Consider the following 18,279-nt stretch of genomic DNA (forward strand, 5'->3'; position numbering starts at 1 on the left):
TTCAAGAGTCTCGGCTCAGAATGGTAGTAAGTTTGTTCCTTTTTCAGAGGTTTGTAATTGTTTTGTTGGATGGTTTTAAAACTTGACTAGTTGTTCAACAGAATAACTGAATATGCCGTTGAGTATATGGTTTTGTTGATGAATTTGATTCCTCTCGCCGCTCGAAGTTGAGATCCGTAGACAATGGTTCTTTAGGTTATATGGTTGAAATTGATTATCCGTTGTTGATCAAACAAAGTTATCCTATCACATTGGGGACTCCCTTGTACGACTCAAAAGTGTTCCTGAGAACCTTTTGCTGAATGGAGAAGGGGATGATGGAGGTGCAAACTCTGCCCTTCTATACTATCAGATAACAAGACCCACCAAGGTAAGCTTGGCAAGTTTTAATGAAGTGATAGGGTTGGTTGGTTCAAGATGAGCTTGTTGATGACACTGAATAATTTGTTGTTTATTGTTAATGTAAGGGTTGTTATGTATGTAGGTTGTTAAGTATATATAAGGCTGTAACTGTAAATGTTGGGGTGACTGTGATTGGTGAGTAATGAACTGAGGAGCTGACAACTGGGGAGGAGAGAGCTCCTTATATAGACAAAAGTGGAGCCCCAGAGGGCTTGTGGGTTAGGGTTTCAACTAATCTAGACAACAGTGTGAGGGATTTTAGCTGGTGGGAGTAGATACAAATGATGTCATACTGTGTCAGGGGTACATAAATGATGTCATAAGAATGCAGTAGGGCCGCATGAAGGCTGCGTAAAGTGACAGTAGACTGCATGAGTTGACAGGTGGATGCAGGGGGTGCATAAATGAATTCTGAGGCTGCAGAGTCAGTGTGTGATGACATCATAATATGGAAATAGAAGAGTACTTGATAATATGTAATGACTGTAGTCTGATGGGGAGATGTATGTTTGTATCCGGTGATGTGTATAAGCATAATACTGTGATCCTTGACTTGAGGCTGGTGACAGGCTGGTGACTGGGTATGTTGAACGTGTGATGGGTGTCCAGTGTCCAAAGAAGTGTAGGTTCCAATCCAGCGGGGTTCAGGTGATGCTTCCAGTGGTGACTAGGGGTAAAATTGGCCGTAGAATCCATTTATGAGGTCTGTTTGATGTTATCTTGTATTGTGAGTAAATATCTGTATGAGAAAAAACTTTTGATTTTTCACTTTCCCGTCTACCACAGCGGTAAGTCCGCGCATTCCCTAGGTCCATGCATATGCATGCGACTCCCAGACAGAAGGAGTAAGAGCATCCACCCTCGTTGCGGTAAATCTTTAGGTAGCCAGCGAGTCCCGCAAGGCTTGGTTGCTTAGCTAAAGAAAAAATCCACCCTCATCGCTAGGTAGCGGCTCGGTAGGCTATAAAGATTTAGATAAAGACACCGCCGCCACCCTCGTGTCTACAGCCATTCTGAAAAAGCTTGGCTTTGTTGGAAGGAATTTCCACTCAAACTTTGTATTGGATTTGCCAATAATCACTGGCAAGTTTGGAGATATGTATATTCATGCCCACCTCATTCTTATATGCAGGGTGCATATACAGCAGCCAGATGCCCTCAATCATCTTGTTCCTTTCGTTTTTTCCTAATTCTGAGTTCAGAATTGAGCGATTTGGCTGATTCTACCCTGGATGGCATTTTGATCATGGTCGCGAGGTTGGAAGGTGCTGGTCCCAGCGGCCGGCGTGTTTTTTTTTTCGCTACCAAACGGCTTGATTGGTGGGATCCTGCAAGCGACTGCGCTCGCAGGTCAGGATATCATGTGTCCAAACTTGATGTTGGATGCACATACATTGGCAAATCCAGAGCAAATTTCCAGCGGAAAGTCCTTCCAAAGAAGCCAAGCTTTTTCGGAATGGCCGTACATAAATATGTACTAGAGGCCAAGGCGGCTTCGCCGCTGCACATACAAGTTATAGTTTGATTGATTCTTGAAACCACCGCACCAATACCACTTGAATTGTCTGCTCAGAGGCTCCTAGAACAAACATGTATGAACCCAACCATGTCCAGTTTCAGCCTGAGTCTCATCTTTTAAGGTGGCAAAGCTCATCTCACCCACCTTTCTCACCTCATGATTCAGTTTGATTGTCACATGTATATCTCTCTGAGTTGAGTTAAATCACTTATCAGGTTCTTTCCTTTGTGGATAGGCTGAATCCCAGCATAGTTGTGGAGCTACAAGAAAGGGAAATAAACTTGAATGTATGCATTTTGACAGCTCTGTTTATGAAGCTTAGGGCAAAAACCCGTCAAAATTAAGGGTTTTGGGCCCTAGCACTATAACTGTGCTGATGTAAACACTAGTAATGTAAATTACTAAACTTGTTTCGTGGTAAGTTGGCCACTACAAGGGTTTTTAAACACTCTTTTAAAAAGAGGAAGATTTATTATGTAATTAATAATATATAATTATTAATTACAGGGAATAAATTTGGCGTAAAAAGTAGGTGGTAAGCGCTTAAGCTGATTGGCTGCTTGTCAGAGGCGGGGGTCTTACGGCAACTACTTTTAAGGATAAAGCTTGTAAATATGCTAATAAGGGAGTTTTGATATTTAAAGGTTTAATCCAGTGGATTTTACGTGCTGGGGATGGTTTAAAGGGAAAAGTGGCTACTTCTGTAGCAGAGGAGAATATTCACGGCAACTTACAGTTTGTGGGCGGTGAATGGTCTGGGGGATCTTTTCCTGAGGGCCAAAGAGGCCTCTATTTATAGAGGGGACTTCAGTGGGCGTAAAACACTGAGTCCTTTCTCCCTACGGGAGTATCCAGGGCTGTAGCCGTGATAAGGGCTTGGCTGTGGGTATTTTAATTGTATTGAAATAGACTAATTTCCCTGACTCTGTCACATGACATATTTATAACCAATTGTCATGTGAAAGAGCTTCTGTAGAAGTCTACATGATACTTTCACGGGGTATTTTTACACGAGTAATATTACTCATTATTGTACAACAGTTTATTTTTATGTACTTTAATTGTTTTACTAAATTTTTGTATGTAATACTATTTTTGGGCGCTTTCTGTGGCCAATTCTTATTTATACAATTAGTACATGAAGGAATAGGAATAAGGGGGTACTTTGAGTGGGTGACCCCCCTTAATTTATGATGAGGAATCTGATTCTGCAATAATAATTCAATAATTATTATTATTTACTGAGTTATTGCAGTCTTTTGGATACTTAATGTATCTCTAAGGCTGACACATTTTATCAGCAATTCAAGAATTTCATGTGCATAGATTAGTTGACAGCATGGAATAAAAGCAGCTTTTGAAAAAGCTTGTCTGAAAACTTAGGAATGTCATTCATTCTTCATCCCATATGTAAAATTGGGGTCTAGTTCTTTTTTAAATCAGGTGTTGATACTGAAGAGCAAACTTAATTGTAAATTGTGGGCTTAGTATTCAGCACAAATAGGTCCAGCACAATTAGTTGATCTGTTTCTATGTGTTAGATATTGCTATAGCTGGGTTCAACTGTCCTGACCTTTTGACAACTGTCTGAAGTTGAAATTCCCATGTATTGTTTTGGAACTCTCCACTTGAAGGGATATGGCAGACATGGGTGACCACATATGTTTGTTATAATTGCCTCAACACTCTGCTCATGAAAATTAAGCCTCACATCTGCTCAACTATTCACAGTAGTCTTTCAATTGAAGGGGAGCAATGATATCTTAGATATTACATCACATTAGTGAAGACTTGGTAGAAGTAACAACCTTGAATTGATTCTGCAGACTGACCTGACAGTCAATTATATGACCCAAATTACAACTTAAAACCAGGCTTTTTTCTTTTTTCTCATGACTGTAAGCTGGGCATGGTAGGGGCTGAAATACCATGATGGAGGGGAAGCGTCAAGTATATTAATATAACAGATAGGTTGACAGCAACCATTTGGAGTACATTAGCATGAGGTGATGTGAAATAGTTACATCAAGATTCAAAACAATGCAGTCTCATACAGCATTTCATTAATATGAACAGGATGAATAAAACAAAGAATGACTCATGGGGGTAACTATTCCAATGGTGTGGCTTAATTTTATTTACCAACTCCCTGGAGATATGATCCGGAATTTTGCCTAGTCAGAGCATATCTAAATATCAAAGTGCCAGCCGTAGCTGTTAGATCGTATCAGTTATGTTGCAAGAAAATCCGCTCCGGCTCTCCTCTGCCCCTCGCACGGCCGAGAGAAGGGTATGTTGTGTGTAGGGGCGTTATCGGCTAGCCAAGCATAATATTGACAAGAAAGTGGTTGGTTGAGCTCACATCAAGGACAGGTGGAGAAGTGGAGGTATACATATGTGGGTGTGATGAAGACATACCTCATAAGGCCAAATGGTTGAACAGGAGGGAACCCTCTACCTCAGTTGGCAAGCAATCATCCATACCCAGATTGCCGGGGTCTCCCTCCGTCTCCGCATCTCTCTCCTGAGGGCCCAGGAATTTGTACAACATCAGTTCGGACTCTCAGGTGTACATAGAGCAGCAGCTCACAAAGTTTGTGCAGATAGGTGGACAGATCTTTGACCATCTGTCCACAGACCAATACGTTGTCTGTCTGCCCGGGCATCCGGGAGAGATTAGTCAATCCATCTCAACTGACTGCTTGGTCTGAGAATCTCTCGATGAGTGCGGCCTGGTAGTCGGAGGGATCTTTGTATAGATAGTAGAGAACCATGACGGTGGTCTGCTTGTCCTGGCCATTGTCTGAGATCCGGCTGTAGTGTGTTTGGAGATGGAGCCAGTAGTGAACTTGTTCAAAGTGGAAGGACTCGAAAACAGCATGAGCGACGACCCCGGGGCCCTATCGTTCTCAAAGCTCATCGACGATTGGATTTCCCTCTCCCTCCGGGCTTGCCTTTGGACTTAGTTCATCTTGGTAATGTATGGCCAATGTATGGGTGGACGGTAAGCGGGTGGGAAAGCCCTCGGAGCTAGTCGTTGATGTAAGCCCCCTCCTTTGGGGTCTCACAAAGCTGTCACAATTATCATTGTTAGGTTACATAATCCACCAGTACTTAGTCTCAGCCTGTTCCTTCCCTAGCTCAGCAGAGATCCCTGTAGACTGACACATCTCTCTGAGCTAGGTAAGCCATTCACCCCTTTCACTTTATCCACTCTTTCTCTCTTCTCACCAGTTGTATAGAGCAGAGATCCCTGTAGACTGACACATCTCTCTGAGCTAGCTCCCGCTCATCTTGAAATACAGTCCTTGGTCATAGAATTTGTGCCTTTGTGCCCCTCTCGAGTCACTTCATCAGTGAAGGAGATTCCACTCCTTACACTTTTTTTTTCTAGACCAAAACCAACCAGAGGCTTGCCTTCATTGGTTCCCAGCCTCGACCCCCCTGGATTTTTTTTTTCTCTCCTCTCGACCTTCTTCGATCGCGCTTGCTCGCCTCCCTTCTGTCTCAAGGAGCCAACCCAAACAGCGCCTCTCCTTTCTCTGAACTCAGTCGGACAAACAGTTGCCCGGCCTCCCAATTAGAACCCCTTTTTCTCCTCTTACTTGGACTTGACCGGACAATCAAACGCCGGCCCCTTTTGGATCCCATACGGCGAAGCACCAAGGGTTCTTTGGTCTCTTGAACAAACGGACGGATGTATCAGTGGACAACAGCCCAATCAGCTGAATGATTGACACGACCCGACTTGCCTTGCCTCCGTTCCCCCACTACTCAGACAAAGGAAAAGACGGACTCGTTGAAGACAGACGAGACTCTCGCCCCATCATCCTCGCTTGCGTTTGATCGTCTTAACTTTATGTTTTGAGGAGCCAACCCGAAACCACTTTCCCAAGTCTGGATCAGACGATCGAGTGGACTGATCAACGGACGGACCAAACGACGAACCAGTTGACCTCACCGTACTGGTTTTGCTATCTTTTGATCTTGATTGGAGCAGCCAACCAACTGGCCCCTCTTTCCACTTCTCTCGACCGGTCGAACGGACCGTAGCCCTTGTTTTTCATTTGAACGGACGGCTGTTTGGCTAGACAACAGCCCCTTCTTCGTCTTTTCTCAATCCGACCCTTCCGCCGCCTCGTCGCTCCACCGGGCCCGACCTCCTTCCTGTGCTGCGCCACCCTCCTCGCGATTGGCTGGCTACAGTTCCCTGCCTATACACTTGCCTTCTAACCGATCGTTCAGCCGGCCAGACCAGCTGCTTATCTTGTGTCCTAGACGGACTACCCAACCCGGACCTACGCCCAGGACCCATTGCCTCAACCTGCCTGACTAGACGACTGTAGGACCGCAGAATTGACCCCCGCGACGGCCACGTAGGACCGCAGGACCAATATCCGGGACCCCGGACCTCTCCCCCTTGCTCAACGGCCACACAGGACCGCCGAACCGATGCCCTAAGCTCCCCGACTCCCTCGACGGCCACACAGGACCGCCAAGACGATCTCACGACCCCCCTCGACCCTCTCAACCTCTAGCTCTCGTCGTGGCCCTCCTCGTCGCCCTCCAAAGACTTCATAAATATTTGTCAGCTGATGGGGTATAAAAGACCACGCGAGCGCAATGGGGGCGGCTTGTAGCGGCTGCTGCTGCAGCAAATCGAGTTGCAAGTTGTAGATTTATTTGAGTTTACAAAGGTGGGTCAATTTGCGTTCAGTGGGCTCCGATGCGAGTGCGGATTCAGGAGAGCAGATTTCTTCGCGGGTACGAGAGGCTTGCAAGGATATTAGCGTCAGAAGGTTGGACACTTTCAAGTGGATTGTCGAGGTTTCTTTGGCTATGAAGAACAGCCACATGAGCATTTTGACTTTGTATGCTAAGGTAGTGAAGCGGAAATGTGGGAAAATCAATCCTGACCTGTATGCAACGCTGAAGCAACAACTATGTACAGGAGCGCTTCCCCTCTCTTTGAAATAGGAGGAGGAAAATTTTGCAATCATCTCACCATCAAATTTCTGTTTGCCAAATGTGGCATCGGGTGGAACTGTTGGATGTATTAGCGAGTTGGGAGTAGGAAAGAGAGCAGGGGGAGGGGAAAAACTCGCACAACCATGATACAGTACGTACGTCAGCCAGTGCAAAGATGACTACGGAATCCCACAACCGTTCGACAATCCTGGATTTGAGGGCGTGAGGAGGAACCGTTGAGCTCGGCCAGATGGGGGGCGAGGAGCTTGGCGAAGAACTTGGCTGACAATCACCAAGTTGGCTGTAGAAGCCGCTTTGGCGCCTGCAATGGTATCGAGGCTCTTGGCGCGGCCAAACTCAATTTGTAAAATTCCTGAATCTATTGAGATATCTTTTGTGTTTGTTTTGGCGTTCTTTGGGGCCGCAAGCGCTTCTGTCTGTCGATGGCTTGGCAAAAATCCAGCATTTTCAGGTGGCAAGAGGGATTCTGACATAGCTAGGGAGACCAATCATGAGGGGTTCAAAGCAGTGGACGGTTGCAAGGCCACGGGGTGGTTTGCGCGTTGCCGTGGAATCAATTACGGTTACAGGGCCGCCGCGTGGCGTGGCGTTTGCGTGAGGGGAGCGAGCTGTCTGGCCTGGCGGGGAGCGGAGAGCTTAAAAGGTGGTAGCTTGTTGTTGTAGCTGTTTCTCCAGGCAATTGGAGATGCTGCACTTCCAGCCATCCATTGTCCTCAACCCCTCCGCTGTTGCACGTGCACAGTCTGAGGGGCAAAGAGTGGGCCCCCCACTGGTCAGCAGCCTTTGCTGCAGGCCGGGGGCCTTCACGTCCAACCTTTTTGACCTGCGCGCTTGACGCGGGCTGGAGGTTGAGCCTGGGGGCACAGCACTGCTGATGTTGGAAGGCTAGGTTGAGAATTTAGAGAGCTGCATCTTTTTTTTTTTTTTGATTCACATATTGATTGTTGCGGATTTTGCATTGGTTTTTTGTCCAATGGGGAAACCCATGATTTTTTTTCTCTCATTTTGTGTATTTACAGGGGGAACCCTTGAATTTTTTTTAGTGTTCTGGCAAATCTGTGTCTTTAATAAACTTGGATGTATGTATGTAAGCACAACACAGCTCACATATTCGGAAGAATATAGGCCAATGACCCGATGCCCGGACTGTCATCCTTTCAACTACATAAATAGGTCATCCCAATGACCGGTTGTGCTATCCAATGACCGGTCATCCTATCAATGACGGCCCGACCGGCTATTGATGGATCATCTTATCAATGACCAGTCATCATATCGATGTCCGGTTGTTCTATCCAATGACCGGTCTATCAATGTCCGGCCATCCTATCATTGACTGGTAATCCCATTGATGACCAGTCAATCAAGGACCGGTCCGGCCATCCTATCATTGACTGAATGGGATGACCAGTCGATAAAGGACCGGTCAATCACTGACTGGTCGATCAATGACCGGTCGATCCATGACCGGTCAATCAAAGTGTTATATTATTGTTTGTTTGTTTTTCTGGGGGGCGGGGGGTGGAGAGGGGTTGGCATGTACTTACAATATCTGTTGTGTAGTATGTATGTACTTGTGTTTGGCAAGGGGTTGGCAGGCTTGTCAAAATTTTCCTTACAGAGGCTCTGTAGGGCTTGGTAAATCTAGCGAGTCTTAAAGATTTACCAAAAAAACATTTAGCTAAAGAGCCCTAAAGAGGGCACGGGGGTGGAAAATCCCTTACCTGCTCTGTAAATCTGCCTTACCGAGCGGGTTTACAGAGACAAGGGTGGATGCTCCAAGCGCATGCTGAAACTCTGTTCCTCTCTCCATAGCCATGTCGACAATAGACGAAGTGCCGAAGCAACCCAAGCGGATCCAACCACCTTCAAGGTAAGTTGGGAAGCCGGGTTCGCCATAGCTAGGACAGCAATGCTGACAGGATACTTATCCCTAATACAGCACGCCAACCTCCAACTCCCATCTAGACCCATCGGGTTCAAGCCTCAGCAAAAGGATTTCCAGCTCTTCGAGAGAAGGTAAGTCCTGCGCTGTTGTGCCATACAATAGCACTTGGATGCTAATTATCAGGACTTACAATCCACAGATACCAGGAGTATCCAAAGTCTTTTAGCTCGGTTAGGCTGATGTTAAGCGCTCCACCTACCGAGTCCATGTAAGAGAATCTCTCATTCTTAAACTTCCTTCCCTGAAGTCATAGCACTGACGCTGTGCGCAGTCGCCTCTCTTAGACGCTATTGTCCCTATCGCCACCGCGCGACCTTAGCTGCACTGCAGCCTTTTTCATCTTAATCCAACCTCAATATCTTTTATTGCTCCACCTTAGTCGGTCAACTTTCCCCCTTTAGGTAAAACATTGTTTTTCATTATTCTCTTGTCTCTGTGTTTGGCAGATAGACCTTTTTCTTATGAGCAATAAACACCTTTAGTATTGTGAAAACTTTTAATGAGGCTGAGATGGTCGAAGAAGGGGAACAGGAAGCTCTGGGAGAACAGAAACACAGCCATGTTGATTGAGATGAGATCATACGTCCGCCGGTGGCCTTGGAGATTGTTTGCTGCGAGGTGCTTTGGGATCCAGAGCCCGTATTGTGTCAATCTCACCTCCATAAAGAACCCGCCAAGTTGGAAGAAGCAGTTGTTTTTAGTAGTTGACCCAAAGGAAGAAAGCGAGCCAAACTCTGAGCGTCTTGGAACCTTGAAAGTGGAGAAGCTGGACAAGTGCAATATGTTGTGTTGGGTTGGAAGAGCCAAAGTTAACGTACAGCTGCCATTTGAGGAGCTTGGCCGCCTAGGAGCGCTCAGAGCAGGGGTGACACTGACTGATGCTTGTGGGAGGATCTTTGGTGGTCTTTGGTGTGAGTGATCAATTACAATCAGCGCGAGAGAGCTGCGGCAAACTTGGTGGACAGCAACAGGATGAGGATGGAAGGATTGGCAACGGGCAACAGCTCACTTTGGCTGTTGAAGGTCTAGTTGGCGTGCTTGGTATCTTGACTGTACGAGGCCATTTTGTATCAAAGGTTGCTTTGCATCAAACAACAAGGCTTGTTTGAGCAGCTGCTTCAACACCTATGTACACCCAACGGGTCCAGCTAAGCTGAAGCTCAAAGATCCTTGCGACAACGTCTTCGGCCTGCCCCACAGCCAATGATGATAGGTCCAGCAATACGGCTGCCACAGTAATGAAGGTGATAGGGCCCTGTCCAGCGGAGGGTTTACATTGGGTGGGACTGGGTGGCGTGGCGTTGACAAGGATACAGTGGTCGTGGCGCCGGATGCGCCTAGAGTCAAGAGTCATGACTTTCCCCCTATGGATGAGCCGAGTTTGGGTGTTTAAGGAGGAGGGGAGGGTGTCAATTTTTCCCCCCAGGGGTTCTGGTTTCGTCCCACCCCCTCCCTGGAGGCCCCGTACATTGCTTGATTAGGCCCCTCCTTGACAGCTCTTTCACAGAGTCTTTCACAACCGGCCCTTTTTTGCTTGTTGCTTTGGCACAGTTGGAGGGTCATCCATAGGGCCTTTTAGGTCTTTGGGGATATTTTAAACAGCTGCCTGTATTGTAGAAATTGGTGCTCTTCTGTTGTGTTCTTTTTAAATTAGAAATATGCCAAAACTTAGATCTAGGTTTCCACGTTTGTGTGGATTTAAGAAACTTGGATTGGCATAAACAGCCACACAAATAACAGTAAACATTGAAATCCCCAAAGGCCCGAAGGCCCTATGGATGACCCTCCAGCTGTGCCTCAGCAACGAGAAAAAGTGGGCCGGTTGTTAGAGTAGTCCAGGAAGGCCCTAATCAAGTGATTAGTGGGCTCCCAGGGAGGGGGTAGGACAAAACCAGAGCCCCTGGCGCATCAATCCAGCGCAACTCCACTTTCCTTAAATAAGCCTTCAATACACAATTAGTCCCTGCATTCATACTTTCCCTCTCCATCCACTGTCTGTCTCCAATGCCCCGCCGTAACTGCACACACCCCACGCCGCCGCCCCCAACGCGCGTTTCCACTGTCCGCTTGGTACCACTTACCACCACACTAACAACAGGCCCAATGAATCCGAAAAAGGTACACCCATTACCGCAGGTATTGCCACCACATCTGGCCCAGGCAACCCTCACCGTGGTGGCCACTAACTGTATCCGCACTTATCACAACAGGTCCTGCGCGGCACTACCGATCAATGGACAAACACCTCTGGGCAAACTCAATCACCTTGCGCTTTGCCACAGGCACACACCCTTGTACGTTCCCAATGCTTTACCCCCCCTTATCCTTAACTGTAAACAGCTCTAAATCTTGCCACGCCACATCACCAACGGCGTGGAACTCCTACCGTGCCAGGCGGTAGGCAGAGCGTTGAGGGGATAGGTGCTGTTGAGCTGCCCTCGTGGTGGTCCGGCAAATGAGATGAGGATCGGAACTTGATAGCGTTGGGGGGGGGATTTGTAGAGAGACAATGGGGATGGAATACCGTCGGCGGTGGTTGGTTGTTTGAGGATTGGATGATGATGATAAAGGGATAAGGATCAGGATGAAGAATCAGGATAATGCTGGGGATACTGCCAGCGGATCAGAAAAGTTTGATGGAATTTCTTGTGGATCAGAGCAAGTCCCATGCCGTCCCATCCTCCAAGTTTGAACTTGAACTTGGACTCTGGGGAGTGACATGTCACAGGACATGTCATCACATCCTTAACTACACACAACAGAGAGCTAGGAAAGAAACCACAAACAAAGGAAAACAGCACAACAAACAGAGACAAAAACCACATAGCTATGTGTTAGGACCAAGAAATATGGAGAGGTGATAAGTCAGAAGCAACAAAAAAATAACACCAAAACACATAAAGTCAAGTTTGATCAAACTGAATAATAATATAATACTAATGATGAAGAAGAGAAAAAGAAATGAAACAAAAGAAATCTTGATGAGTCTTGAGGATCTTGATCTTGAGATGAATATCTTGAGGTGTGAAAATGTTGATAATCTTGATCTTGAGGCTTAGAACCAGATTGAACACCACAACGGCCAATTTGTCACCCCTCAACGCCTTGTCTATTGTGCCTTTGATAGTGTCCAGGCAAGCCCAGCTTAACTTAGTTTATATCAAATCCAACTGGCCTGGTTTGTGCCGCCGGCCAACCTATATTCAACGTTGCGAGCGGGCCCATTCATTCATTGCCACGTCATGGTGTTTGGCATGAAAACCACTCATATCCGTCACACACCTCCTCACTATATAAAGCACTCTCCTGTGCACTTCCACTCTGTACTCACCACCTTCATCACATTCTCAATCTTTTCATACTCCAAATACCACCCATTCCTATACCCGTTCCAGAATGTCTATTAACTGTACCCCCAACCACCCTGCCAGCATGACAGGTTTATTTGAACCCCTTGGCGAGGTGAGCCCTCCTGTTCCCTCAATTGACCTACCCCCTGCTTACTATTCATTCCAGTCCATTCCCAAAGCTGTCAGGGCCAACCAGTACAGGAATGTGACTACACCGAGTTACCTTCAGTGTGCTGGCGCACTGAACAACAAGAGCGAGGACTTCGAAATCCAATTGACCACCAACATAGCCCTCAATAATCTGCTCGACCCCACATTCATCCATTACTTGACTGGGAAGTTTCTGCCGCTCAACAATGGTTCCACACCCAAGCTCACATACGTTCAGGAGATGGCTTCGCCCGTGATTCCTATTGCTGACAACACACTCAACTTCTCAAATAGAGCAGCAGTCAACTCGCTTGGCTTGGTCACCTCTTGTCAAGAAGCCGTCTCCGCTAGCGGGGATGGGACCACTAACTTGGAAGTCATTGTCACCCACAGCAACTGGGACCCACAAGTAAGTCATATTATTACTATATTTTTCACCAACAATCATCCATGTACTCACCGCTATTCATGAGCGGGCCCATAAACGCTTCTCAATCAAGCACATAGTGCCCGGCTCTATATTGCAGGTCAAAATGTTCAACCTTTTCATTGTTGGCCGCAAAGTCAAAATAGCAGGCCGCTTGGTTGACTTTGAAATGGAAACCAACATGGCAGTAGTGGTGGTGAGCCTCAATTTCCAATCACTGTCTAAATCCAGCTTACGCTCCCGCTCAGGTTTCTCACGTTGCAGTCACATTGGGTCACCAGATTGGGATGGCTTCATTGTTACCCTCCACAAGCGCTCATATTGGGCAAGCACTCAAGGCAGCCAGAACTCCGTACGTCTCCATGTTACCGTTGCACTTGTTTACACCTCTGACATGCATAACACCCATCTGTCAGAACTAAATTCCAACCGAAAACACACAGCGCACCCAAACACCCCACCCCAGGCAGCTCAAAGAAAGATAAGTTGAAGCCGACGTTGGCCACTTTGAAGCCAACAAAAGGGAAAGGTAAGGCAACAAATATCACGCCCGACCCTTCTGACAACGGCAAAACAGAATCTGAAGAAGAATTTGAAGAAGAGAGCAAGGAAGAATGTTGAGTTGTCTGTTAGTCTACTACCATGATGTATCACCACAGTATGGAGGGCTGTCGGATCAACCCATGAGCACTACCAACCAACCACCCAGCTGGCAGCCACAAGCGTCTGTAGCCTAGTTGGTAAAGGCAGCACTCTAGTATGTGTCTCAGAATAGCTGAGGTTGTGAGTTTGACTCTCACCAGACACATCTTCATTTTACAGTCTCTACAAAGAAGTCGCCCCCAAGAGGCGTGGTCGCCCGCGCAAAGATATTCTTAAGGATGACGCCAAGTGGATGAAGCGCTCTTGAATCAATTGTCCTGCCCTCTTGCACTTTGGATTGATTATCATAGCTCATTGAAAATTCAGCCCTTCAAACCTCTGTTGTCCAATCCTTCAAATCACACCAACCCAATTTTCTATTTCTTGTTACTACCTGCCAATTACTTGTTATTCCCGTTGTTGCATTCCCATTTAAATAAATTTCACTTGATCATTTTCCATAATCCCTCACCAGAGATATTAGCCCGGTTCACGTTGGGCCGCGACCAGCAAAATTTTAGTTACAACCAGCTGTGTAAAAAAACGTGCATAAACTTTCACCACCACATGTGCCATCAGCAGATGGAAGCGCAACTGATAGTGAAATCCATCACCACCGCCAAACCTACACAACCCTCTCCAGGACATCAACACACCATCATACTGGTAGGTACTCATCCCCATCACTTCTTTTCTTCCTTGTCTCACTAACCAATCCTCTTTGTTTAGGAATGCGGGGATACTCAGAACGTCAAACTCTCATCTGCAATCTTTTTTTAATAATTGCTTGGCTGGAGATTGAAGAAATCAATGCTCTTTTGGACAGGAAACCTATCCCCTCTGATGCCCAGCTATTGTTTCCACAGAACAGTTCCTTACAACAAGCGTATGACTTGCTCTTTTGTGATCAGACATTGTTTGAAGACATCCTTCAGCATACTTTGTCAAGCCAATATCTTGAACCACAACCAACTCCCAAAACTTGAGACAAGTTTGACCTAGAGAGGCTTTTTTCAATGTCCAACAAAGATTTCCGACAAGCTGCAAGAACATCAAAGTTGGGATTCATTGATGTACTTGACCTGATTTGTGCGAATCCTGTATTTCATCGCGGAGGGGTTTGACCACAGCTTCCAATAGCCCATCAACTAGCCATTACTCTTGAGCGACTTGGCATGAATGGCAATGGAGCCTCTGTTGGACGATTCTCAAAAACGTTGAATGTTGGGTGAGGAACTGTTATCAAAGTCACTTGCAGAGTCATTGAGGCAATTATCACAATTGGGTGCCAATATGTTGTGTGGCCGGATGCCAATTGCCGTGCAGAAATCTTGGATGCGATGCGAAAAGAAGGATTTGAAGGCTGTGTTGGATTTGTGGACGGTACGACTATCCCCTTGTTTCAGCGGCCAGGTTACGACAGCGAAGTATTCTACGATCAAAAACGACGATACTCAGTCAATGCCCAGATTATCTGCGACTGCAACAAGTACATCACTTTGTTCATCACTGGTTGGCTGGGTACTTGTGGGGACAGCCGAGTTTACAAGCAAATGCAGCTGCACAATGATCCATCAAACCTCTTTGATGAAGGTATGTAACAGTTTTTTTCCAATTGCAGGGGTAATATGTATTTCCTAAGAGCATCCGCATCCGTGGCTAGATTAGCCTGGGCTAACTAGCTCGGATTACAATTGGAATACACTAATCCGATCGGCCATCCGCATGGGTGGGGATTAGCGGGTCCGAGGACGTCAGAGGTTATGTGTTTAGGTGCCTATATGTTATGTGTTTGGCACCTAAAAACATAACGTTCACGCTGAAAAGCATGATGAATATTCATTTTGAGGTTAGTCCGAGGACTAGTGGGGGCTAGATTTATACCCCACTAGCTCCAAACCAAGCTCCGGGTCAAGTTGATCCCCGGTTGATCCAACCCGATGCGGTTGCGGGGTCGAACTAAGTGCCCTAATCCGGGCTAACTTAGCGCCCGGTGCGGATGGTCTAACTGAATGCGACTGTCCTCCTGCTTTCCCAAACATTCAGGACAATACCTCCTGGCAGATTCAGCTTATGAATTGACGAACACCGCGATACCAGCATACAAGGCCCCAGAAGCCTACAAACAGATCAATACAGAGTTTAACTATTGCTTGGCGAAGGCCCGCGTGCGCAACAAACACACAATTGGAATCCTCAAGACACAATGGAGCTCACTACGCGAGATGTGATTGCAGCTATATACTAAAAACCACATTTGTCAATTTGCGGCTTGGCTGTACACCTGCATTATACTTCACAATTTCTTGGCTCAGCTTGGAGACCAGTGGATCAAGCTTGACCCAGATGACCAAAGTGTCTCGCAGGCCAACAATGATGAACCTGAACCAAACCCACCTGCAAAGGATTTCCGAGACCGTTTGACTGCTGATTGTGTAGCTTATAATGACAAACAAGGTATTTTGCCTCTTTAGCTATCATATGTGGTTTCTTTTTTTCTCATAATGAAATCAATATTGTTTGGGTTTTCTATTCTCAATAGTTCTTCCAATTCCTATCAATCAGCCAACTTCTCTTATGTATTTATTTCATATTTGCTATGATGTCTAACTAAACAAAATGTTGATCAATCAATCAATGAGATGAAGAAGAAAGCTCTGATGAAAAATAAACATAATTTTGATCAATCAATCAATCAGATGAAGATAGGAAAGCTTTCCTCATGTATTTATTTCATATTCTCTATGTTATTTAACTGTGGCAAGATTGATTGATGGACCAAGATTGATGGACCAAGAGAAGCATTGATGTAGCAAGATTGAATCATGCACCAACATGGAAGGACCAAGAGAAGCAATATTGTTGGACCAAGATTGATCCTATCCATATATCATATTGATGATAGTTTCAACCTCGGCTGTTGACTTTCCCTCACAAAGGAGCTCCATGACCATCTTATTCTTTTCTCCTTGCAGTTGATCAGCTTTTGTCTCTCGATCTGTGACCAACTTTTTCTCACAGTTAAATTTTTCAAGCTCCCATTCAAGTTGATCGGCATGTTGCTGGTTGTCCTTCCTGTCTTGTGATTTTTCCCGCTTGTCTTCACGTTTGATACGATCCGTCTTGAGGTTGGTGCGTTCAGTCTCTCGCGTATCTTCAAGATTGAAGCGCTCTTTATCAGCTGCAAATTGCTTCTCAAACATCTGCAATCTAGTTTCTGTTGAGCCATTAAAGGTGTTTGTTAAATGAGACCCAGACCCCTTCAATGATTGTTGGGGGGTTGATGACTGGCTGCGACGAAGAGTAGAACCAGGAATGGCTTCTGAAAGAGCTCCCCGGGACACACGTCTATGCTGACCAGAAGAGATGTTTGGTGTCGGAGCTTTTGCCTGTGTAGATGTAGACAATCCCGGGTTGTTTGGAGGGACCATTCCCGATCCAATCGGATTAGTCAACAAGGAGGGCAATGGCGGCAGTTCTTCAATCAGACAAGATTCAATAGGTTGACGACTTTGAGGGCCAACAGGATTCTCCAGCAATATATCAGTTCAATCGTGGGACAAGGACTTATCCAACTCCATCAACACCGCAACAGCTACGCTACCCTACAAAAAGCGTCATATTAGCGTAGCGTAGCAAAGCCCCGCTATTCCTACAGCCAGGTAGCGAAAGCGTAAGCGGGGAGGTCGCTACTATTAGTGGTAGCGTAGCGACCGTCCCGCTATGCCAAAACTGAACTCCGTGTAGCGAAGCAATTTTTTTGCGCTATCGCTATGAAATAGCAAAGCTTTAGCGCAGTAGCGCACCAGTGCACTATTTTGTAGCGATAGCGCGGAAATCCCACTACACCGCTATCAGCACTTGAAAAGCGCATCTGGGGCATGCGGCACAGTCTCACCAATTTGTGTGTAATCCGCCACAATGCTGCACCACACTTGATAGGTGCCCAGCATCCGGTGGCCCTGGCCTCTTTAACTGATTTTGAAACTCCCAAGTTCCTGGTTTACTTACTTGTCCGTTCAAATCCAAAAACCACTCATCCAATGGCAGCCGCAAACCGTGATTCAACTCCAGATGGCATTCAAGCCATCTCAAACCCTGTTCCTACTAGTACTCCTGCCCATGGACCACAAATTCCGCCAACAATAAGGCAATCTGCCCGCAAAAAAAATCCAACTTCTAACCCAGGTTTTGTTTCAACTGACACAGATTCTTGCAGAACCCTTCAAGTCCCGACTGTTAGCAACAGAAACACAACCAGATCAAATTTTTCAAACTCTGGAACGGGCTTGCACTGCCAGGTAATGGTTTTCACATGTTTTATTGCCTCCATCCAACTTATAATTTTCACGTTAATTGGTATCACATTTTGATTTATATTTCAGATGGAAGTTGATTCCACCTCAAGCCAAGACGACGGTGTTGCACCTGAAAAGATGTACAACATGTCGCAGGACTCAGACAATGAAAACAAAAAAGCGGCCGCACGATCACTTAAGTCAAAAGCCAAAAAGAAGATTGCCCCTCGGAAGGATGGAACGGTGTGGAACTACTCAAGGGGGAGAATAGAGCTTGGAAGGGAGATGGATAGCAACACTAGTACTAATGTAAGCTATGCAAGGGTGCTGATGAGGCTGCCTTCCTGACTAATGCTGAGGGGATGAGAGTAACACTAAGAAAAAGAAGAAAAAGGTGTGGCTGATTTCTGCTTGATCTTAGGAGCTAGTACTATGAGCTTTAACTACTGACTACTGAGGGTAAGAGAGTTGGAGGAGTGATGAGAGTGGGGAATGCAATGGCAAGGTTTAATGGCAAGGGGTTGATGAGAATGGGCACTTATAATTTCTGTATC

The 18,279-nt window shown here is 46.1% G+C and overlaps 2 protein-coding genes across 2 annotated transcripts; both read right to left on the reverse strand.

Annotated features, from left to right (window-relative positions):
* Positions 1 to 6,600: 6,600 nt before the first annotated feature.
* On the reverse strand, positions 6,601 to 7,383 carry PtA15_5A847 (uncharacterized protein; the record flags this gene model as incomplete). Its single annotated transcript, XM_053169651.1, has 2 exons — positions 6,601 to 6,797; positions 7,086 to 7,383. The coding sequence occupies 2 exons, from the start codon at positions 7,381 to 7,383 to the stop codon at positions 6,601 to 6,603; spliced, it is 495 nt and encodes a 164-aa protein (XP_053020827.1).
* An 8,923-nt stretch (positions 7,384 to 16,306) lies between these two features.
* On the reverse strand, positions 16,307 to 16,630 carry PtA15_5A848 (uncharacterized protein; the record flags this gene model as incomplete). Its single annotated transcript, XM_053169652.1, has 1 exon — positions 16,307 to 16,630. One exon carries the CDS (start codon positions 16,628 to 16,630, stop codon positions 16,307 to 16,309), a length of 324 nt encoding a protein of 107 aa, XP_053020828.1.
* Positions 16,631 to 18,279: the final 1,649 nt, after the last annotated feature.

The sequence above is a fragment of the Puccinia triticina genome, chromosome 5A, assembly GCF_026914185.1.
Source record: "Puccinia triticina chromosome 5A, complete sequence".
Classification (NCBI taxonomy): domain Eukaryota; kingdom Fungi; phylum Basidiomycota; class Pucciniomycetes; order Pucciniales; family Pucciniaceae; genus Puccinia; species Puccinia triticina.